Source organism: Aricia agestis, chromosome 18 (genome assembly GCF_905147365.1).
Source record: "Aricia agestis chromosome 18, ilAriAges1.1, whole genome shotgun sequence".
Lineage (NCBI taxonomy): Eukaryota > Metazoa > Arthropoda > Insecta > Lepidoptera > Lycaenidae > Aricia > Aricia agestis.
The window spans coordinates 4,214,061-4,237,823 of record NC_056423.1 but is presented as its reverse complement, the minus strand read 5'-3'; the positions used below and the strand labels follow the sequence as shown (position 1 = coordinate 4,237,823).

Sequence of the window (23,763 nt, the reverse complement as noted above, 5' to 3'; positions counted from 1 at the left end):
AAGGGAATAGGGGAGGGTAGGGAAGGGAATAGGGTAAGGGATCGGGCCTCCGGTAAACTCACTCACTCGGCGAAACACAGCGCAAGCGCTGTTTCACGCCGGTTTTCTGTGAGAACGTGGTAGTTCTCCGGTCGAGCCGGCCCATTCGTGCCGAAGCATGGCTCTCCCACGTATAAAACTTTTTAATTCCTTTGTAAATATTTTTGTGCATAACGTGACCATTATTTTTTTTGTCAGAGCGGGACAAATACAGCTTAAGGCTAGGTTATTCCAAATTCACGTTTCTAGAATGAGTAATTTTTAAAGAGAGCGTCATTAAAAAATACTGAAAAATATATACATGTATAGATACATTTTTTAACTAGTGACTTTTATGGTTAGAAACACAATACAGATAATTTTACTCGATAAAAAAAAATCCGAAACAACCTCGATTTTAAAAACATTTTGAGTTCTATAAGACTTACAGGGACTCAATCAAAAAATTATTTGGATAGTTCGATTACTATTAAAGTTTTACAGGGAAATTTACGGATACATGTTTAGTTATACTATTTTTTATCTAAGTAAAAAGGTTTTTTCTCCTATTTCGCCCTATCATGGACGCGGCGAGCGTCGTAACCGCCACTGTACAAGGCGCGCTGATATTAATGTTATTTTAATGTCATTTACGTCGATATTCGCACTGACAGACATCGACCTGCTAATTTAGGGATAACCTCCCCTTAATATCAGAAATTTTTAATTCAATTGGCAAAGGTTATACAAAATATTTAATACAAACTGTGCATTGGAAATTGTTTATTTTCTAAACTTACAATATGATATACACATTAAACATGCGAGTCTTTACATAAAGACGTAGTTGAAAACACTTTGTACTAATATAATATAGTCATTTACATTAAGATGTAAGAGTTTCAACTTTGACTTAACGTTAATTTTTTATTAACAGCGTCCTTATTTTATTCTTCACCATTTCACTAGTTCAGGGTTGGTTAATCTGAAAACAAAAGAAAGATTACTAGATAAAAACAACTAAAGAAGTTTTACTTGACTTTCAAATATCTAACTAACTCTTTCAACAGAAGTCAGAGTTTTTTTTGTTAAATATCGTATTATGTTGCATTAAGTAAAATTTCTTTCTATGCATATTCCCTATTGACCCTAAAGGTAAGACCGTACTAAGCGACACCACGCGGCAGCGGTTCTGGCCGGACCACGAACGCGTTACGGTGCGATCTACACAACAGACGAACGCACCAGACTCCGAACAATTCAGTCGTTATTGTACTAGCATTGCATGAACACGTTTCTATATGCCGTCTATTCTATCAACGAACCATGTTCGCGTTCCGGACCAAACTGCCTCGATAGTCTGTTTGCTGTCTTACACACACAGACATAGATCAAGATAGATACCGCATATGTATGTGATTCCTACGCAGAGAAGTTGAATCCTAGGCAGAGAAGTTGATTCCTAGGCAGATGGCGGACCTGAGTGATTTGGTCGCGTTATGTCAAACCCATCCGACAGCTAACATTGGATTGGCATAAGCCTACCAAATGACGTAGGTCCGTAAACTGCCTAGGAATCAATTTCCTGATGGTACTTCGCGTGCCATATCGCGTTCCCAAATGACGAGCAATGCTCGTCTATTGAAAGTCTGTTCTTTAGTCTGCGCTCCCCCGTTATCGGAATCGGACGTCATTCGGATTGAAAAAATGTCTAATTGTTATAGAACTGTTAAAATTCAAATAGAAACGTTGGCCTAGATGATTGACATGTTTCTTATCATCACAGTAGGTAGGGAAAAGTGGCACGCTCGTTTTCATACACGTGGTTACACCTTACATACCTATCTAATATTTGCGCGGGTAGTCCCTGGCGGGCTGGGCGTATCTGTCGGGGTATGTGGCGCCGGGCGGCGGCGGCTGGTACGCGCCGTAGCGGGGCTCGTACTGCGCGCCGCCCGCGTACCGCGCCTCGCCAGACCACTCCGTGTTCGAGGTGCTGCTGCCTCCGCCTGCTACAGTAACAAACAGGGGACTTAAGAAGTGAGCAAACTATGCCGGGCCGCAGCGTGCCGGGGCTCGGCGCAAAAATCAGCCTCCATACAGTTTGTATGGAAGCGGATGCCCGTATCGCTCACTGTGCCGGGGTTCATCGGCGCGGATTTTTGCGCGGCGGATTTCCGTCACTGCGATACCGGCAGCACACTGAACTCAAAATCCGTCAATGCGCTGTGCGCTGACCCACCCCTGGCATATTTAGCGTTAAAATCCGTCAATGCGAAGCGACCCGACCCGACAATAATGTGCTATAAATGCGTAGGATGATTTGATAAATCGAATTATCGCGAAAATTCTAGGGACTTCGCGAAAACACGGATAATTAGACAATGGTGATGAGTGATGACAATTGATGACATTCAAAAATCACATAAAAAGACCTTGCTAAAACGCTCCATACAGTATGACAGCGAGATATGACGTCACACCTCACTAGTTTGTATGCATCGCGGGAAGACTTTCTTCGATAGCTATGTTAAAAATTGTGCTTAAAGTATGGTTTTATAACAAAAGACTGGCTGTTTGACCAAGCAAAGGTATTCGATAAAAGACGAATAAAATAAAATTTTCTAAAAATGATTGCTAGCTAGATCGATTTATCGCCCCCAAAACCCCCTATATACTAAATTTCATGAAAATCGTTGGAGCCGATTCCTAGATTCCAATTATCTAATAATATATATATATATATATATATATATATATATATATATATATATATATATATATATATATATATATATATATATATATATATATATATATATATATATATATATATATATATATATGCAAGAATTGCTCGTTTACAGATATAAGATATGTTATGAAACCATAGTTTTATAAAAGTCCTACCTTTAGGCTGCGCCGCGTCGGGGTAGCGGTTAGAGGCGCTCCAGTTGCGCGGCTCCGGCTTGCCGGGCGGTGACGGCCGATACGACCGGCTGTCGCGCGACTCGTACGTCCGGCTGAAATCGTTTACACAACATATTCAATACAAATGTTACGAGACAATTATAAAAAAAAACCTTTAGCGCTAGTTCAGACACAGCTGAAACCGCGCGTTTCCCGTGAAGAAACCGAGCGGTTAACCGGCGGCGCGGTTTCCGCTTAGTCTGAATTAAGTTTTAAATTACAATATATGTATACAACGTGACATTTTAGTGGTTGTTTTTCCGCAGCAGAACGATTTATCTATAGTAGTACTATCGAATCATGCAAGTTATTTTTTGAAAATAAAAAATATTTTGTATGACGTACCTACTATGGCAACTTTATGCCGATAGGCGCGCGCGGCGAGCTATGACCCGGCCGAATTTTATTCATGATTTGAATAAAAAAAAAACTTCACAAATCTATTGTACTACTAAGTTAGAATCATTTTACTGTGGGAAAACAACCATTAATTACACGCAGTATATTCAATCATTTATAAAATGTCTTGTGTCCTGTCCTTGTTTAATACATTTTTTTTGTGGGAATCGAACATTTTCCGCAAAAAAGTAGCCTATGTCCTTCCCCATGGTCTATTCTATATCTAAGCCGAATAACATAAAAATCGCTTAGGTACTTCGTGAGATTTGAAGACGCTTCAATTAATTGTCCACATTTTGCTGTAATAGTTTAAATGGTGTAATTGCCTAAAGCCGTCCTCAATAAATGCACAACACGAAAATATTTTTTAAATTAAAACCTGTACTTCCTGAGATTAGCGCTACCAAAACAAACAAACTCTTCAGCTTTATAATATAATAATAGTAAAATGTATATCTATTGATTTTATAAATCTTTTAGTTTCATAGTTTTATAAAACTTCTTAATTAGTTTTAGTTTAAGGTTACCTTGGTTCCTTAGGTCTTGTGCCTGGAGGGATGGGCTGGCGCGCGTCGTCGGTCGCGCTGCCGTTGCTCGGGTACTTCATGTTGTTAGCTGTAATTTTCATGTCAAATAACTATATAATAGTGGGCCGCGAAAAACGAATAAGGGCCTGTCCACATCTCCACGTCACGAAGTCGTCAACGTGGAACGGTGCGGTAACGTGGCACGGTACGTTGTCGTGACGTGAAAATTTACGTCAACGATGTAACAACTTTTTATTTCTTAAATCTCTCTCGTTGGCGACGTCTTCAACGTGGAGATGTGGACATGCCGTAACATAACATGTAATGGTTTACGTAACATTGTTTTTTTAGATAACATGATGATGAACATGATTATTTTGAAAAAAAAAACATTTTGTGAGATTACCATATTGAAATTTAATACACTAATAAAACACACTTTTCTTGCACTTTTTCCACTATATTAAGATATTATTATAACTTTTAACAAATAACACGACCGGTTTCGAAATTATTCATCATCAGGTGTATGCTTAACGTCGGTACTTTTAAAAAATTAAATATTATCAAAACAAACATTAGGGTTGTCAGCATCGTGGATGCTGACAACCCTAAGTGCAAGAAAAGTGTGTTTTATTAGCGTACAACATGAATTTCCACCAAGAACCGACAGTACAATCAATTACATATGAAATTTAATAGCTAGTAAATGGGCTGTATCGATTAACTAAATAAAAATATTAGAATCCCATAATAATCTGGGGCTGAGACGAACGCCCAAATGTATGAACACGAGCCTTTTACGCCGTTTCGTATTGGATGGTTCCTTATTGAATTTTTTGGCGAAATGTAAGTTTTCTAAATAAAATGAATAAATACATACAGGGTACATGTCTTGGGTAGTCGCGCTTGTAGTCGCGGTCGCGGTCGCGCTTGTCGCCGCGCTCGTACCCGCCGGCCAACTCGAACCGCGGCGGCGGTGGCGCCTCGAACTGCCCGCGGCTTGACGGCTAAAAAAAAATTATTATACGTTCTAAGATTTATACATGGTAGTTCTCATACATCATGCTATGCAAATTTCTTACAATAAACTTGACACTGTGGCCTCCCTGTGATGATAATTTTGATTTCTTTTCCTTTACCAATTTGTTTGATACCTAAAAAATGTATGTGAGGTTACTTCACTACGATTGTCAATCTGTTACGCATACCTTCTTATGGCGCATAAATTATACTTCTTATGGCGAGGTCAATAGTTTGTAGTCTGTGCCATTAACCAACGAGTTTAAAGGCAAGCATTGATTTTTTTTAAGTTTCATTGTCGATCGAATAATCTACCACTGTGCTTGCTGGTAAATCATTGTTTTTTTAGTAACTAAAAAAAAACTATTACCTAAGTACCAGATCACGCCCGCAACTCAGTTGCGCCAAAATTCGTTTATCACGTGCGAGCCGTACATTTTTCCGGGATAAAAAGTATCCTGTGTCCTGGGACTAAAAGTATCATATATATTTTATTAAGTATTTAAAATCGGATCAGCAGTTTAGGCGTGAAGAGGTTCAAACAGACACATTCACTTTCCATTTATAATACATACTAACTGTTCCGGCAAACGTTGTTTTACCATATAAATTATTTCGCCCATATTATATTATTGAAGTGGCTAAATAAGACGTATGGCAATTTCCATCGCTATCCTGTCGCACAAACAATGGTCGCCATCAGACTCGAGTTGTAATAATTTACTATTATTTATTCAACAAATGCACTTATCAATATAAAATGTAGCCAGTAGCCGATCTCAGACCGAGCCGAGCTCAGACCTACTGAATATGCATATACAATTTGGTAAAAATCAGTAAAGCCGTTTCAGAGGAGTACAGTAACTAATATTGTGACACGAGAATTTTATAATATACTAGCTGTCCTGGTGAACTTTGTGTCACTTTAAAACCTTCCCTGGACTTCTATGAATATTTTAAGACTAAAATCAGCCCAATCCGTTCAGCCGTTTTCGAGTTTTAGCGCGACTAACACATTTGAAAATCCATTTTTATATATAAGAAAGAAGATTAGATTAGTATGGATACATACCATGGTCCGCACCATTTGCGGCGGTGGCGCGCGCTTGTGCCGTTCGCGCTCGTAAGCGGGCTCGGGCGGCGGGCTGGGCGCGGGCTTGCGGTAGGCGCCGTCGTAGCCGCGCTTACGCCGCTCCTCCTCCAAGCGTAGCTGAGCGCGCTTAAGCTCCAAGCGCTCCAGCTCGAGCTTCTCCCGCTCCAGCCTGTGTCTTTCTCGCTCCAGCCGCAGCAGCTCATTCTTCTCGCGTTCTATTTTTTCTCTGAAACGATAAAAATCATTGAGTTAATCCAAAATTGAGCTCATTTACTCAGCATAATAAATTTTTGCAAAATACGGATACATTGTGCTGATGATTACCTGGTTATGTGAGAAGTTGAAACAGACAACATTTTGTAAAATGTAGAAGAAATCTAAATTGCAATTATGACTTTAAAACACAGAAAAGAAAACTACTTTTCGTATGCTACATATTAAGATAATGAGCATGCAAAATGGGGAGCGACGAAGACATTTCTGTCTATACTGTAATCTGTATACACGTAGCGAATAGCCTCACCTCTCAGCCCGCAGCTTCTCCCGCTCGATGTTGAGGCGGTGTTTCTCCTGTCGCTGGCGGCGCTCGCGCTCCCGCAGCGCCTCCTCCGCCGCGCGCCGCCGCCGCTCGTCCTCGCGCGCCGCCCGCGACCGCTCCCGCGCTCGCGCATCGTCGCGCTCCTTCTGTTAGTACAGATGTCATTTACCACCAGGGAAAAAAAACGTTTACAAACCACAGCCGGATCTGTTTTTCGCGTTTTTCAAGAAAACTACAAGCGCACTAATTACACAAATTATGGCACATTTATTGAAGCCTGTGCTTTAATTGGTAGTAGGAAAAAAAGTTTAAGAAATCGACAGCATCTGGCTGGGGTAACGCGCACTGTTGATATTTATGGGAAAATAAATGTCTAAGAAAATGCAACGAATCTATATTGTAAAATGTACTCTGACAGATACCCAGAGCAGAGAGCGCGTTAATCCCAGCGGACAGATCACGACTAAATGGGCCCCTAGACAATCAATTTTATTGTGCAATATCATTGAACAATTTATTTGATAATAAAGCCGCCAATCCACCGCAGCGCACGGAGAGACTATGCACGTGCGTCAAGCTTCGCTTTGTAAGAAAATATATGTGACTGTGTCCACTGCAACCCACGGACACGCTACGCACGAATTGACTCACGTAGCTTGCTCGATTATGCTGTCCACGGGATACACGGAAGCGTGTACATAGTATTCAAAACTGTGCTGCGCTACAGTTGTATTTTAAAATATATTTGATCGAAAAAAACGATTCATGCAGGATTTTACGGTCGGATCCAATACTATAAGGTTTTACCTCAAGTCTCAACATACATAAAACATAGCCTACATTACTGCAAAGTTTCCACGACAGAGTTATTTTCGCGGTACGCATATTTTTTTGTTTTAAATTAACTTAATTGGTGATAAATAAAGCTTCGTAAAACCGTTTTAACTCACCCATATTTTGGAGAACGATAAAACCTCTCTTGGGGATCGTCTTCTCTCGCGACTTCTAGTACTCCGCTTAGCCCTGTCCTGTGACAAAAATAATAAATCTATTAAAAATTTTTTTTTTGGCACTGTAAATGCCTTTCAAGACTATCCATTTGCCGGTGAACCTGTCGCACTTTTTTTACTATTTATATAAAAAATATTTTTTCTAAATTTCACTACACACTAGCGCCACTTATTTTAGAAGTTTTTTACATAGAGTCCATATAACGGCCGTTCCCAATATTTGATCTATCTCTTGTTTTGCCCTACTAGAGATAGGAATAGTTCATAATTGACATAAAATATATGTCTCTAATGTCTAATGTGAGCTATTCCTATCTCTAGTAGGGCGAAACCAGAGATAGATCAAATATTGGGAACGGCCGTTAGTGTTAAAGACACAGTATAACTAATTTTGTCATTTATTATTATCTCCGAGAGTGGCCGTAAGGTTTAATAAAAGCCCCCATTTTGGTAGAGGTAAGATAATTTTTCATAGATTATTAAGTACACAGTTTTTATAACAGGCTTACCTTTTCAGAACGGTGCGACTTTTCTCTCGTCCTAGAAGTGGACCTGGCACTTTCCCCACCAGAAGCGTCTCCATCTTTCTTATTTTTAGAAAAATTATTTATACCCTGAAATTAGAAATATTTTAAAGTTTTAACATTGTAAATGTTATTTTCAAAAGACAATTTTTTCCTACTTTTTTAGTAAAAACTGGGCCCCGTGCGAGTTTCTTACGCCGGTTCTTCTTGCTGGGTTAGTTTCCGAATTGGTGGTAGGTATCGTGTAGACTTTCAGAGATCAATATTTCAGTCAATTGTGTACCCCTGAAAATTTGACTAAAACACAAAGGATTTGGCAGGCGCAACAACGATTTACAAAAATAAAATAAATAAAAATAAAATTCCGAATAAAAAAAAATTGAGTTTGAGTTTGAATGAGTTTGAATGAGTTAATAATGGTGTTATTACAATTCTTACTAACACCACTGACATGTTGATGATGACATGCAGATGTTGAAAGGGAAAAAAAGAGTAAAATTAATAGAATGTTTTTCATAAAATTCGAGTTCTAGGAACTCCCTTTTGCTGCTAATAAAACTATTATGTATCATTGTAAATCTCAATAAGGGAGATCGCAGACGGCACTTTTTGTGTGTCATCAGTCTGCATGGCCGCGCCATGCCGACTGTATGTGCGCCGCAGACTCGATCTAATTATACAAGGTAGTTATTTTTGTCTGTCAAGAGTCTTCACTTTCTTAATAACAGCAATATAAATAATTTTATTAGTAAGGATCTTAAAGCCCAAACTCCAAAGCTGGTCAAACTGAAATAACTCAGAAAGTATATACTTTCTGAGTTATTTCAGTTTGAAAATGTAAATTAAATGTATTTACGACATTTTGTCAAAGAATATTTATTGTTTGTAAACATCTTCTCTTTCGATTGGTGTCTGTTTCATAGGTGTACACCAAAATACGACAGGTATGCCAATAAGGTTCTTTGTTCTTTGTTTATTGCATTCAAACTTTAGATATCCATACTAATATTATGAATGCGAAAGGATGTCTGTCTGTTACTTCTTCTTGCATAAACCTCTAAACCAATTTTGCTGAAATTGGGTATGGAGAAGGTTCCTACAAGATAAACGAATCGTCATCTTACCTCCTTATCCGTTTCTTCCTTCTGCTCCTTGCTGGGTCTCCTCTCGGTCCTGACAGCCGGTTGTCTCCGGGACGACGACTCGGATTCCGACTTAGCTTTCTCAACAGAAATCATTCGCCCATGGAGTTCTGCAAAAACAAGTTAAATAATGCAGATAGCCGCTACTACCGTGCCAAATTTTATCAAAATAATGTTTAGTAATTTTATAGCTTTATTGCAGAGTTGCAAGAAGCGGACAGTATGTATAGTCTGACAAAAAAGTGAAGAAATTAAAAAGTGGCAACATCATAGTGTCATCCCTTTTTTTCTTACATCAATTTGAAAGGTAAAAGGCTTTTTAATTTTTTGACAGACTATAAGTGAAGAATATTGTGGATTGCTGCTCTCTTACTGGATATTTTTATGCGTTTTTTAATAATATTATTATTAGTTTAAAACACAGTGTTTTAACACTCATAGAGACTTCTATGTTGTATCTGTGTGCATACAGTTAGTGCTTACCAGTTCTATGTAGGTTCTTGATGCAGTTTTCGGCATCTTGAGCCGTTGCCATGGTGACGTAGCCATAGCAGCGGGAACCGGGCGTCCGTGCGTTCGTCACGACTTTCGCTCCAATAACCTAAAATTAAGTTTGATGTTTCAATATTTACTACTTACCTTACCATTGTTTGAAAGTTTACAACAGTAAGTACTGTATAATTTCTTCACTTTCTTGACGGACTATAACTCTAGTTGTTTTTGTAAGATATAATTCCAAATGGTCATTGTTAAGCATTTGTTGTTACATTACACAACTAAAAATGTTGGGTTGAGTTATGTGTCATGTTTGATTAAAGGAACATGAGTGCATACATAACTTACAACATAATTTTCTTGTGGGATGATACACAAATGCTTAACAGCGTCACAAAAAGCAATGAGTACATTTTTACAAGTAATTGACGGCTTGAAAAGTGATACAGTAGGACCTCAGTAATCCAGACTCCAACTTGTTCGGTGATCGCTGTAATCCGGCCAGCCGGAGCGTAACACGGCTGAACGGCTGAAGATAACAAATTTGATAGCCACGAAGTTACGTTGCTCCGTCAACTTAGAGACCGGGCTTTCAAAATGATGTGCGAAAATCATAAACAAAAGAGTATTACAGACTTTTTCAAAAAGACTTACTAATTTATTACATGGTTGTATTATGAACATGTACATTTTGTCTTTATGCTGTAATTTAAAAATTGAGTAAAAGGAACTAAGGTTAAACATGTGTTTTATTAACATTAAATATTGCATACCTACTATAATCCGAACCCTTCGATAATTCGGAAAGGGTCTTGTTTTTGCATCTCCGGCACGAGGCCCTACTGTATATCTATTAATCAGTTTTTGTTTTAATCGTTTTTTTTTTTCTATGAAAAGTGCTAGTGAAAACACTGACTCCTTTAAAAAAAATCCAGAAACTGAGCATTAATTATAAATCATAAGCCCCACCTTGCCATGCTTGCTGCACAGCTGTTTCAGGTCCTTAGCTCTAGTGTCACTGGACAGTCCGCTGACCCAGAGGTTGCGAGCTCCACCCTCCTTGCCGTCATCCTTTTTATCTTTCTTATCATCTCCCTCTTTGTCTTTATCATCTACAATAAATTATTTACTTTATTAATAGTCTGAATATTATTCAATAATTAATTGAGTAATCTTCAGTTTATATTAATATAGAATGTAGAAAGTTAGTCCCTACGTTCTTCCTATGACTTTTAAAAAAGTGTATTCATGATACCTATCTTTAGTCTTAAAATATTCGTAGAAGTCCAGGGAAGGTTTTAAAGTGACACAAAGTTCACCCAGCTATTTTTAGTAAAAAGATATTTTATTTTAAGGTTTTTTATTTATTTATTTTTTGTCATCAAATTTTAGTAAAGATTTTGAATTATTAAAATGGCGAATTTTAATAAGTAAATAAGAAGTTTATGTACCTTTGTTCCTAGACTCTTTATCGTTATCAGTATCATGGCTGAAAAAGAAATTAAAGTGTTATTATTATATAGTTATGAGGAAATAGTTATATAATAGTTTCTTTTTTTTATTTCCAAATAGACAATATATTTGACTGTCACACATCTACTACAAAGTTTTGCACCAGTACTGCACCATCATGTAGACCTCCATGGTAGGCTGCGGACCACGAGTCCCAAATAGTGTTGACTGTAGTTTGCTGACGTAGCACACGATGAGAAGATCTCGATGCAACTTCAGTTTAGGAGCGCAGAGCTGAAGAGGGGACTACTGTTGCCGTTGAACCCGCCGATGTTGCCTCTGTGCAGCAGCTCTTCATGTGCAGATCCATCCTTTCTTCTGTTGTATCTTCATGTTTAGGTGCAAAACTTTGTAGTGATACAAATAACGAATTATATTTAATTTGAACGTGAATATCGAGGAATACAGATGCGCAGAGCGGCGTCGTGATGGCCGTTCACTGTTCACCAACCTATTGGTTGTTGCTTCGTTGTTTACTTGATTTTCAGAAGATGCCGCGTCAGCTGACTCCCCGTCCTTTGGGGCTGGATCGCCGCTCCCGTCAGCCGCTGTGTCCTCGTGGCGCTCGTCATCTATGTCAGTTGTCAATAGTCAGCTCAACCAGACCAGTACTGCTCGCTCCGACGGAGCGCTCAGCACTGTGATTCTTCGTACTTGGCCATACGTAGATTCGAGATGAATTCGTTTGAAATTTTCACAGAAGAGGTAAAATAAACTTAACCTGAAAACTCGATTTGACATTAACATCTGTGCCGCTATGAAGGTATACTGACCAAAGCTTACTTTCATGCCGACAACATGAGGTTCATATGTGGACTCTAGAAGATACCGAGAGGCCCGATACATAGAATTATAAAGCTATGTAAGATATTCAAAGATCAATTTTGTGGTGTAGCAATCCTTGGGAGCAATTTTCTTCTTCCATGTTGCTCACTTGTTTTCAAGATATTTTTCATCGGGAGATCTATGCAGCACTCTCCGGCTAGTTCTTCCTCATTTTGGATTCCATATTTTTTCTTTACCCAAAACTAGGCTTCACTCACAATTCAGGACTTAACTTTAATTTTAAATGTTGATTCACATTATGTACAAATAAAATCTTTGCAAATGACATTTTACAATATTTATTTTCTGCAATAATAGTTTTTCAAATATGTCCAACTTACCTTTTTTCATCTTAGTTGCATTATGGTCAGTCTGAAATGAAAAAATTGGATACTTAGGGCACCAGTTAGTAATTTTTGAAAATTTAATACATATGAAAGAAAAACATTACTTCAAAACAGTTTAATCTATTTCCATCATATCACATCCATTGCTAACTATAATTTTCTTAGATGGTAAAGTAAAAGTCAAATTAAAGACATAAAATAATACCTCTTCGTTCAAAAGCTCATCATCCCCAAGGTCTAAGTTAATGCTGTCTTCGGCGTCTGTGTTATTTTCTCCTTTGTGGTCCTCCTCTTGTTTTAAATCTTTTTCTTGTTGGTCCAAGCACGGCTTTTTGGCGGGTGTCGGTTCACAGTCGTCAGTGCTCTCCCGTTTTCTACTGGACTTATCGTTCCCCTCAACCTCCATTTTTGCTTCATCTTGAGTCTCTGAGGAAGTATTTTTTTCTCCTTCGGCTTCGTCGTCCTCTGCCGCGTCCTGCACTATCATATCTTCCATTGCTGGCGTATCCTCGGACTCCGGCTCTATTGAGCTCTCCGTCCGTCTGGTTCTTTTGGACGGCGTTTTACAATCTACACCCAACTCAAACTTGTAAGTGGCGGGATCTTCGCCTTGTTCTTCCAAGTACTGAAATATATATTAATTACATACAGTTGCAAATTTATTATCGACGGAAGGATTGATTTTTTATATTTTATACTTTATTACCTTTGTTAAACGCTGTATGAGCACGCTGCGTATGCCACTTTTATCAAGATTTCGCTTCTCTAGTTCAGCGCGTAAATCTATGACTCGAAGTTCTTCGAGCAGTCGCTTGCGGTCCGACATTACCTCCGGATATTCTTAATGTTGTTTCTATTAATATCTGAAGTGATTTATTTTAGAAAATTACACAAAATCGTCACACACCCAAAATGTCCGACAAAAAACACTATTAAAATGGCGGCCAAAATGGCGGCAAACTGGTGAGTGGTGCTTTCCAGTTAAATACAAAGTACTTTGTGGTGGTGGTCTAGAGCATAGACTAATGCCGGCTCTTGATATAGGCGAACGCGTTGGCCAACGCGTCTGCAGACGCGTTGGCAGTGCGCTTGCAACGGCGTTTGTGAGTAATCCACACATAGGAAGGTCGTTCAGTATGCTTTGGATCGCGCCAATGTGCGGACGGATTCAAAATGGATGTTTAGTCGCTAACAGCTGCAGCTGTTTATTTATTCACAGCTTATAATTACTTTGTAAATGTGGACAAGAAAAAGTTTTTAAAGAGTATTCTGGAAATAAATAAATAAAAGGCGAGAAAACGTAACAAACAAAGAAATAAACACACTTTTACATAATATTTTATAATATTAAAATAATATAAGTAATTATTTTATTACCTACTTATTATTTATTAAATTATTACATACAAAAATTATTACATATTATAATAATTATCATAATTATAACTCCGGGCAAACTGATCGCGCGGCCTATGTGTGGATGGAGCGCGAAGCTTGCGACAAATGTCCTTTGATCTTTTGCCGACATTTCCGACCCGCGCGGCAAGCTCGCAGATGCGTCGGCCAACGTCTAAATACCTACGGCCAACGCGCGAACGCCCGTTCTACACATTGGGCCAACGCGTCTGCAGACGCGTTGGCCAACGCGTTCGCCTATATCAAGAGCCGCCATTACACCCGGTGTATATAAATATATAAGAGATGGCCGATGGGCAATTTGAGTTAACTCTTAAAGTGGCCCATTCATTATCCTGCTTTGCCGTCCATCTAGGGATGTGTTATACTTGCAAAATTCAATATCAGGGCTTCTAAGTACAAATACGTAACGAAACGAAGCATAAAGACATGCTCTACGTGGAAAATTAAGACGGTTTTGTTAGAGAAGAACCTTCTAAAGTGTAATTTGAGGGAGAAACAATCATTTTTTTAAATGATGCGGCTCACGTGTCATAAGCCACACGTTAAAGACATATATGACACGGCTGCCGTGTCATCCGCACTGAATCAGTAAAAAGTATTTTTTTTATTTACACGATTTTGCTCCTTATTTCCATACAGATTGTAGTCCTATGTAAGTATTTTCAGGGAGCCTTAGTGATTCAAGAGGAAGGTTTATAAGTATAATAACATTCATTAAATAGTGGGGAAATACTGTTATTGTTGGGGTTTCTAATGTCGTGACGTCGTAAATAATTACATTTTTTCCGCTTACATTGCAAACGCAGGCTGAACCCTACGAGTTTATCAAAATAATGTACCAACTATTGTACATATTGAAAAGGTCTACAGATAACTCCGCGATGGTAGGTATATAATATTGTCTATCTCTTATGGATATCCCACAATAACAGTTTTTTGTCATTTACTTTTAACGACAAATAATGGGTAATTTCCGAAGCGATTTTAACTAATACAGCATTAATCCTTATTCAATTAAACACTTTAAATACATTGTTGATGTAGTATAGATCTATACAGCATATCTATACAGCATTTAGTATAGCTCTTTACAGCATATGATTTAAATGAACATTATCGAAGTTAATATTACATACAGCTCGACAAGGCTTTAAATGAACGTGGGTGACATTGACGGGAGCGCTGCTGGTAAAGGAGAACTGTCAAACACATGTCAAAAATGACGTTTTTGCAGCGTTTTTTTAAGATAGCATCATAGAATAAGTAAAGCATTATGATAGTAGGCATGTGACATTGCAGATAAAAAATCGATTTTTAAATAATCGATTTTTTTGAAGAAAAAAAATCGAACAATAAATAATCGATTTTTCTTAAGAAAATAATCGATTTTTTAATATAATAATAGTTTTAAAATAAACGTACCTACTTATATGGCGTTTATTTTATGTTTATTATGTTTTTCTCGTTAATATGTACTATATTAGGGAACTGTAATAAAATAAACCCTTGTTTTTTCTTTTTTATTTTATAATCACTCTTACTCTAACTCTCAATTAAACTTAATTAAAGCAAACCAGTAATCATTTTCTAAGAAATACTGGCATAAGAAGACATACATATCTACAGTACAAAGTGCCTGACACACGTACGACCTTAAAGTACGCGAGTTTTAAATTCGCGAATTTACTCAGCTCGCGTCGCGTCGGTGATAGACGTACGAACTTTAAGTACGCGGGTTTTAAGTCCGCAAACTTACTCGGCTCGCGTCGGTGACACACGAGTACCCAGTGTACTCGTGTGTCACCGACGCGACGTGTGTTATCATGTTGTCGACGAAAGAAGCTTTGTGTTATTTAAGAATAATATCATATTACGTTTTAAAAACTAATAAGAAAAAACTAAATCGAAAAGTTTAAGTGTATACGTATGTACATATTTTTCACACAGATGAAAACCAATTTCGGTTTCGTTTGACAGCTCGAAATTGTTGCTCTATTCCGCTAGGTATATTAACTTTATGGTACCAAGGAGATTTATAGTTTGGACCAATGATATTCTATGTTACTAACGTAACTAGATTGTAAGTTTACGGTAGCAACGCGTTGCCACTTCGAAGATGCCTGCAGGCATATCTCACATACATAATGACATAACGAATATATGACTTGACAGTGTCTTTTGAACAAAAAAGTGGTTACGCATTTCTGAGAATCTTTTGTAAGACATTGCTACTCTAGTATTTTAGAAACTCATTGGTTTGGACAATGAATTTTCTACGTCTACATGTAGGTACATCAGCAGCATCAGCTATCGATGAACACCAATAAATTAATATTTTGTTTGATAGAAAAATAAATTGAGATTTTGTTGATTATTGAAGATTTAAAATTAAAAAACGTTTTATTTGACTGAAAAATCTTAGCATAATTTTTAGCATTAATTACAGTAAATTTTAACAAGCTTAGCAAATTTTGTATCAGTCGTGTTGGCAACACTGCCTGATGGCTCGCGGCTCGCGACTCGCAGTGCTGCCAGACGTACGAGCTACGAGTAAAATTCCAAGACGGCGAACTTACGCGGCAATCTTTAAGTACGCGAACTTTGGGTGACACACAGCCCACAGGCGAGTAAGGTCGTCGAGCCATAAGTCTGCGTACTTACTCGCGTGTCTGTCACCCCCTCAAAACATAAATAACATTATTACTTATCAGCCCATCTACAACATAGACCGCCTAAATCGGCTACACTATAACATCAACAAAACAAAATAGGTACCTTCTTAAAATTGGTAAAACGAAGGAGAGCCAGCGGCCAGTTAGGACTATTACAGGGAATGGATACGAGTATTAGAAATGATACCGGGCTATGGGGTGGGGTGCTAGTGGACTGGGTAACTGGAACTATGGAAGGACTATGGTGTCTGCCGTGGTGGTGATACAACGTGGAAACATGTATCATAAAGTTGGCAGACGGTGACTCGCCAACTCTTTGAATGGGCCCCTCAAAATGGTCGCACGCACGGTGCACCGAGGTGGCAACATTGACAGAGCGGCTTGAGGCAGGAGAGGTGTCGCTGGACTTTAAACGCTGATCATTTGCACCCTCAGAGGATCCCATCACGTCGCCCACTCGCCACTTACGCTTCACATCCTTCCTCCGAGCCGAAGCTCTTACGACTCCACTCTGACCGGCCGGTTAAGGCAAGGCAGAGGTAGGGTCTGATTCTCCGTCAGTATTCACTCCGGCCGGCCGGTGAAGGCAAGCCGGAGATGGAGAACAGGGGCGTCCCTGGGAGCACACGGGTTCGTGGGGTCGCTACTCCCCAACAGCTCGCCACAAGCTGCCCTGCGGGCTTATTATTATTATTCTAAAATCTAAAATCAAACAATATTATAGTGTTAAATAAATTATTTTAGACAATTTAGCCCCAATTTCACCAACGTCTGTTAGTGTTAACAGCTTGTTAAAATGTAATGTCTTCTCTTTCATTCATGTGAAAATCGAAAGAGGTAACGTGATACTGATTCCGGTGTTAACTTTAACAGTCGTTGGTGAAATTGGGGCTAAGGCTTATGTTTTTATGTTTAGTTTTTATTATTTTAATCATGTATAAACAACTAATACGTTGTTTACGACTTGACCAGCAACTTGTTATGGCGTTGCCATGACATCTTTTGGACATGCGCAATAAAAGGTTTGTCCAAAAATACGCCAACGAACACGGCCATTATAAGTCTTTTCTTCATTCTATACTTTAAAATAAAATATAAATATGTACTGGTTTTTTTATTTCTTTTGACAAGCGCTTCTCGTACTTCCCATCACTAGTTCTGATTTATGACATGCCGTGAATTTGAATTGGCCAATCGTAATGCATTTATTCCCTCTCCCCCCGCGTCGCTTACCTCAGCACATTGACATAATAATTTGTTAAGAGAAATCAAAACATTAGGCGTCTATTGGGTTATTTGGTCGCTGTTTCTAGAGTCTGGCTAGCGAAAGATGAGAGTCATGAGACTGGAAAAAGGCGGCAAATTAAAAAAAATCGACGTATTTTTTTTTTATGAAATAAGGGGGCAAACGAGCAAACGGGTCACCTGATGGAAAGCAACTTCCGTCGCCCATGGACACTCGCAGCATCAGAAGAGCTGCAGGTGCGTTGCCGGCCTTTTAAGAGGGAATAAAATAGGGTAGGGTAGGGATGGGAAGGGAAGCGAATAGGGGAGGGTAGGGAAGGGAATAGGGTAGGGGATTGGGCCTCCGGTAAACTCACTCACTCGACGAAACACAGCGCAAGCGCTGTTTCACGCCGGTTTTCTGTGAGAACGTGGTATTTCTCCGGTTGAGCCGGCGGTCGAAGCATGGCTCTCCCACCTATTAAACGTGGGAGAGCCATGCTTCGGCCACGTATTAAACGTATAATAACCCTGTCTATAGGCGGCATTATAGTTTTGTTCTACGAACTACGAAAAATAAAAACTAAGATACCTTATTATTCGTAGTTCGTAGATCAAAACTATAATTCCGGCTATAGACAGGGTTGTTATACGTTGATTTTTTGAATTTGCCGCCTTTTTCCAGTCTCATCTTTCGCTAGCCAGACTCTACCAAATCAAAATACTGTGGCCGGTCCACCATTTTATGTTCCGGTTCTCCGAGGTACATAAACTGTCAAAGTGTCGTATTATAGGGACGTCGAAATTGAAAGAAAATATCGATATATCGATACATCGATATTTGCAAAAATATCGATATATCGGTCAAATTTTTCGACCAATTTGCTTTTTTTCAAATTAATTTATAGTCCGTCAAAAAAGTGAATAAATTTAAAAAGTTTGTCCTTGGATCCGTACGTTCATATTTTTACTAAAATTTTTGTTATTTTACCGATGGCTTGACTTCGTATGTGCTAATTTAGTTAATAATTAGACAGTAAATAAGTTTTGTGATAGAATAGAATATAACATGGCTTGATTTTCGATATTTAATCAACATAGAAATTAGTAGATTTGACGTTTAGTGATGTATTTTTTTATCGAATTTAAAAAATATAAGGTGAAGAATCTAATCATTTATTTAAAGGATTTTTACCTTAATAGCTCACTTATAACATCTTACTTATCGATATCCTCGACAAATATCAACCGAGTGTCCCATTACTATAGACCGCCATGTTTAGTTCTTGGCAATATGGCGCCGGCCACATTTTTTTGTAGTTATGTCGCTTCCATCTGTTTCCTTATTCATTGCGTCAGACAGAGCAAAAGTGAGTACTAACAACTGTCAATTTTGTTTGACACTAACGATGACGTCACTACTTCAGATTGGCGTTTCCAATCATGTGACTTACAGTTAAAAAATCAAATTTTTTTCAATGTAAAATAAAATAAATCAATAATTATTTTTTCGTTATTTGTATTGTTTTAGAGTTTTTATCACGGAATATATAACACTACAAGAAAGGGCATATGGGCGTGGCCCGCGTGCCATAGTTATGTCCAGTTGGACATAACTTAACTCGCACGCAAAAGGAAATTCGTGAGTACGGATTTAAACCTTACGCTAGTTGACGTAAGGTGTAAAATTGCGTACAACTTCAAGTCTTATTATATTTATTTTTTCATATAGCTTTGAATAACTGAACTCGGTAGTCAGAGCCGGTATTGCTAAATTTAAATTCTTCTTTATTTCAAAAGGGTCAGGGTTGTTTTTACGTCATTGTATTTAAAAAAGAAATCTCTTTGTGATTGGTTATTTCTTTTGTGTGCGTAAAATGTTACTGTGTGAGTTTGGCGACAGCAGTTTCAATGAAACTTACTTGCTATGCCCCTTCCTTTAGTGTTATATATTCCGTGGTTTTTATCAATAAATCTATAAAATTTAATAATTATTTTAAAATTCTAGACATACTGTCAACTCCCGGATTTCCCTGCATTCCACTTGACGTTAAAAACGAACAAAACACTCAAAATGTCTCCTTAGATTTTTAGCGTTTTGATTGTTTTTATCGTCAAGTGGAACGCGGGTTTATATGAGAATCATAGAGTATAGATCTCAGAAATGTCAATGTCAAATGTCAATTGTAAATTGTCAAAACAATATTTCAATTTTCATAAAAAATTTCAGCTCTTTTTAAAATATTATTATATAAATTTAGTAGAAATTTGCAAGGATTTAAATATTTTTTGAATAAAAATTTAATATTAAAGCTTTCCTGCTTGATATCTTTGTAATTTTTCTTGTTGGTCGTTCTTTAAAACATTTTTTGCTCGATACTTTTGTAAGTTTCCTTGTGAGCAGGAATAATATAATATTTTAGTGAGTTGTGACTCGTGAGTGAGTCTTTATAAATATTGGCAATGGCGATAAATAAAGGTAAGCGCTTAGGATAAATTAGTACACGGATAAATACGTAACATTGCAAAGTTTTGTCTTTGTCAGATCATTCGAAAAGTTATAAATTAATGCAAGAAAAACTATTTATTACAGGTTCATGTGACTTGGAAACAACATGTGATTTGTTAGATAAGTTAACATTGACACAATTACACTTAATTGAAGATAAAATGCGCAGTGAATTGAATTTGGAGTCGAGTATAAACAATGGCAGTTTTCATTTGGCCAAGTCGAGATATATAATGGGTCAAAATTCAGTGAGCAAGGAAAAATTGCCAACCGAAAATACAACAGAATTTTCTGCGTCTGTAAAGACGGTTGGTAAACAAGAGAACAACATTACACAATTAGAAATTGTCGATCAAAAATATGACACATCACAAATAAATCCAGTTCACTGGTTCGGAGTATTGGTGCCACAGAATCTACACAAAGCAAAGGAGCTATTCAATAATGCCATCAACTATGTCGTAGAAGCGGTGAACATTCAATTGCAAATCCTTGATAACATAAAGAAAATTGAAACCTTAAAGGCATACAAGAAAAGTTTAGTTTAATGACTAAAATAAAATATTGATATTGTTAAGAAGTATTTATTTTAAAGGTAATAAAATTAATTACTGCAAGCAATTGTATTTTCAAGAACATCTCCAAAAACATCAAATTTTATATTAATCCATTGATCGTGGATTCCTGGAAATCCATTGTTTTTGCGGTCAAATTCAACTACTTGGGAGTTGAAGCATTAAGTAGTAGAAGAAGGTATGAAATAAAACACAGCATTTGTGATGAATTTTAATACAAACAAATTAAGCATTAACATGCATTTTGTGCAATTTCATGTGCTAATTTAGAGATCTTTAGATCCTGGTTAGGTATTTACAAGATTCAAGCTTTTATGTGGAAGCAATTTTACTTATAACTAACTGGTTACATTTAAGATGAGGTATTTTGTGATATAAAGTTAATACTGCCTATAATGAAACCAGGGAAAAATTCTGTTGTGTTTGTAAATACCCAACCAGTATTATATTCCATCACTCGATGACCAGGTGAACTTTGTTTCACTTCCCTTCTAATATACCCTCTCTGGACTTCCATAAACATTTCACAATTAAAATTAGTCAAATCAGTTCAGCCCTTCTCGGGTTTTAACGAGACCAACAAAATTTAAGATACATACATTTTTTTAGAATAGAGTTATAGATATAAATGCAGAATACTTTGTTTAACATTTGTCTTCTCACAAAACAATGATCTTAACAACACAATTCATTTAGTTACATTGTTATTTTTTATAATATTATGTTTGTTGTACATAATATTATTTCCTCATGGCAGCCTAATAATAAAATACCTTTAACTTAGTGTTAACTGTAAACAATTTTGTGCAATGATAAATAACTAATTTAATAAAAAGCTTTTGTGCTCAATAATGCGCGTCATGACTAGACATATTGAGCTTAAGTATACCAAATAATTTAATTTATAAAATTACTATTAAATACTAAATAATATAATAAAATAATAGAAATTAAAACTAACGAAATTCCATACCCAACAAAAACAATTTTTAAATGTACCTAATATTTGCTAATGATTAAATCATGATGTATGTAACCTATTACATATTCATTTGATTTTCTTTTCTCAGATAAACATACAAAAGGCGCCTACACTTATTTATTGCGTAATGCGTCAAGTCAGACATAATATACAATATATTATTGTAGGTCTCCCCATTAATGAAAAATAAATATTGGTTACTTATTCATTATTATATTGCAAAATAAATACGTACAAAACATGTATGTCTACAGTTTACAACACGCAGAAATTAACTTGGCACCAGAAGGGTTTCTTGTGAGGACCTCCTATACCATATGGCACCCACCCTGTATTGGGTGGTTTTACTTCGGCGTGTTATAAATTATATCTACTTATTAACATTTTTTAAACATAAACAATTTTTAACACACAAAGGAATCGAAATCGGGAATTCCATTCTTAATTTAATATCTTTATTCTTTGTATAAATTCATTAGAATTTTTATAACATAAGAATCCTAATTAAATTCATGGAATGTTACTAATTATCCAAAAGCGAGTCACGTTTTTGCAGCTTCTGTACATTTAAAGTACTTACAATAAGAGCTACTTGTTATTTGAATTTTAACCACTAAGCAGTTAAAGCAGTGGAATAAGATAATTCATAAAAATAATAAGTATTTCCATTTTCGGCAAACCTCCACAGTCCACTTTGGAAGATACTTATTAAGTACATGGAAAAAAGAGGGATAAGTACAATAGTAAATAAAAAAGTAAACTAAGCTCCAAGAATTATTTTTGTAAGATGCTAAATACCAAATAAATTTATTTTTCTTTCTTTCTTTCTTTCTTTCTAAGAAAAGATTAAAAAACATACATAAGTCTGTACAAAATCTCTACCAAATTAGTGAAAGTAGGCAAAAAATTGTGTTTTTTGTATGGTAGCTTAGTTTAATTTTAGTATTAATTAAGTATTAAAGTACAAATATAATTAAGTGAAAATTTCAAGTGCCCTAGCTGTTGCCATTGTTAATCAACAATATTTTTGCTTGTAATCACGAGCAAAAATGGCCAAAAAATAACGTTTATTGTATGGGATCCCCCCCTGAAATATTAACTTTATTTTGTTGTTAGTATATTTGTCGTTATAGCGGCAACACATCATATACTTACACAATCTGTAAAAATTTCAGAAGTCTAGCTATAGCGGTTCTTGAGATAGGTACAGCCTGGAGACAGACAGACAGATGGACTTACATCGAAGTCTCAGAAATCTTCTCGTCCCTTTACTTTAATAATTAATTTAATTAAGGTTAATTTTACCCTTTGGGTACGGAACGCTAAAAAGTACTTACCTTGAAATTTTGTTTGTGCGAAGCCTAGGTTAGATCGTAATAAATTAAAATATGACTAAAAGTAGGCACGTAAGCATTCACAAGGATAAAATCCATACTACACACATATCTACTTGCTTTTACTACTATATAAGTAGAACCGTAGACAGGTTATTCCTATTACCTACTCACTAGAGCAGGCTGCTAAAACACAAAAAATCAAACAAAACGATACTTAAAAGAAAAGTTTTAGCAATAGTTAATAATATTATGCTCCATAATAATTAGAGCACAAATTATAATAATATAATACAATCTGGTAACAACTCACAACTACCTACAAGTATCTTTAACAACTAAAAGGTTTTTTATAAATCTGACAACACATTAAAAATAAAAACAACAGTAAAAACTAACATTTCTTTTTATAACAATTTAGAGTTTCCTGTTATTTTGGTCGCGAGTGTCGCTTTTATAGATGATTGACGAAACAAACTAAAAATAGTCCAATTAACTAGACCATTAGGTAGACCGTACGTATCAAAAACGGCGGAACGAAATTTTTAATTTGAAAAAGAAAATATTCTCTTTTGCGTTTTGTACTGTATACCTAAGAAGTGGTTGGTTGGTAAGTACATGTTTT

At 36.7% G+C, this 23,763-nt stretch overlaps 2 protein-coding genes across 4 annotated transcripts; one reads left to right on the top strand and one right to left on the bottom strand.

Annotated features, from left to right (window-relative positions):
* Positions 1-784: 784 nt before the first annotated feature.
* On the bottom strand, positions 785-13,369 carry LOC121735737 (scaffold attachment factor B1). Of its 2 annotated transcripts, none has more exons than XM_042126650.1 (17): positions 13,130-13,369; positions 12,629-13,048; positions 12,418-12,448; positions 11,703-11,823; positions 11,191-11,228; positions 10,709-10,851; positions 9,728-9,845; positions 9,227-9,354; positions 8,088-8,192; positions 7,519-7,596; positions 6,554-6,714; positions 6,010-6,256; positions 4,798-4,924; positions 3,915-4,002; positions 2,929-3,041; positions 1,860-2,030; positions 785-1,003 (listed from the first exon to the last, which is right to left on the bottom strand). In XM_042126650.1, exons 1-16 carry the CDS (start codon positions 13,247-13,249, stop codon positions 1,864-1,866), a joined length of 2,205 nt encoding a protein of 734 aa, XP_041982584.1. In that variant the 5' UTR covers positions 13,250-13,369; the 3' UTR covers positions 785-1,003; positions 1,860-1,863. The 2 variants fall into 2 exon arrangements, with proteins under 2 accessions (XP_041982584.1, XP_041982585.1); XM_042126651.1 differs by having other exon boundaries at positions 1,860-2,027.
* Positions 13,370-14,801: 1,432 nt separating this feature from the next.
* LOC121735740 (coiled-coil domain-containing protein 115) lies at positions 14,802-20,850 on the top strand. Of its 2 annotated transcripts, none has more exons than XM_042126656.1 (2): positions 14,802-14,808; positions 20,332-20,850. In XM_042126656.1, the coding sequence occupies exons 1-2, from the start codon at positions 14,805-14,807 to the stop codon at positions 20,793-20,795; spliced, it is 468 nt and encodes a 155-aa protein (XP_041982590.1). In that variant the 5' UTR covers positions 14,802-14,804; the 3' UTR covers positions 20,796-20,850. The 2 variants fall into 2 exon arrangements, with proteins under 2 accessions (XP_041982590.1, XP_041982589.1); XM_042126655.1 differs by lacking the exon at positions 14,802-14,808 and adding an exon at positions 20,077-20,217.
* The last annotated feature ends 2,913 nt before the right edge of the window (positions 20,851-23,763 follow it).

What these genes read in the sequence shown, in the direction of transcription:
- LOC121735737 (XM_042126650.1), bottom strand. Translation starts at nt 13,249, where the DNA reads ATGTCGGACCGCAAGCGACTGCTCGAAGAACTTCGAGTCATAGATTTA. An exon ending in TAAAGAGTCTAGGAACAAAG is followed by an intron (nt 10,852 to 11,190) that starts GTACATAAACTT and finishes AATTTATTGTAG; the next exon opens with ATGATAAAGACAAAGAGGGA. An exon ending in AGTCGCACCGTTCTGAAAAG is followed by an intron (nt 7,597 to 8,087) that starts GTAAGCCTGTTA and finishes TTTTTGTCACAG; the next exon opens with GACAGGGCTAAGCGGAGTAC.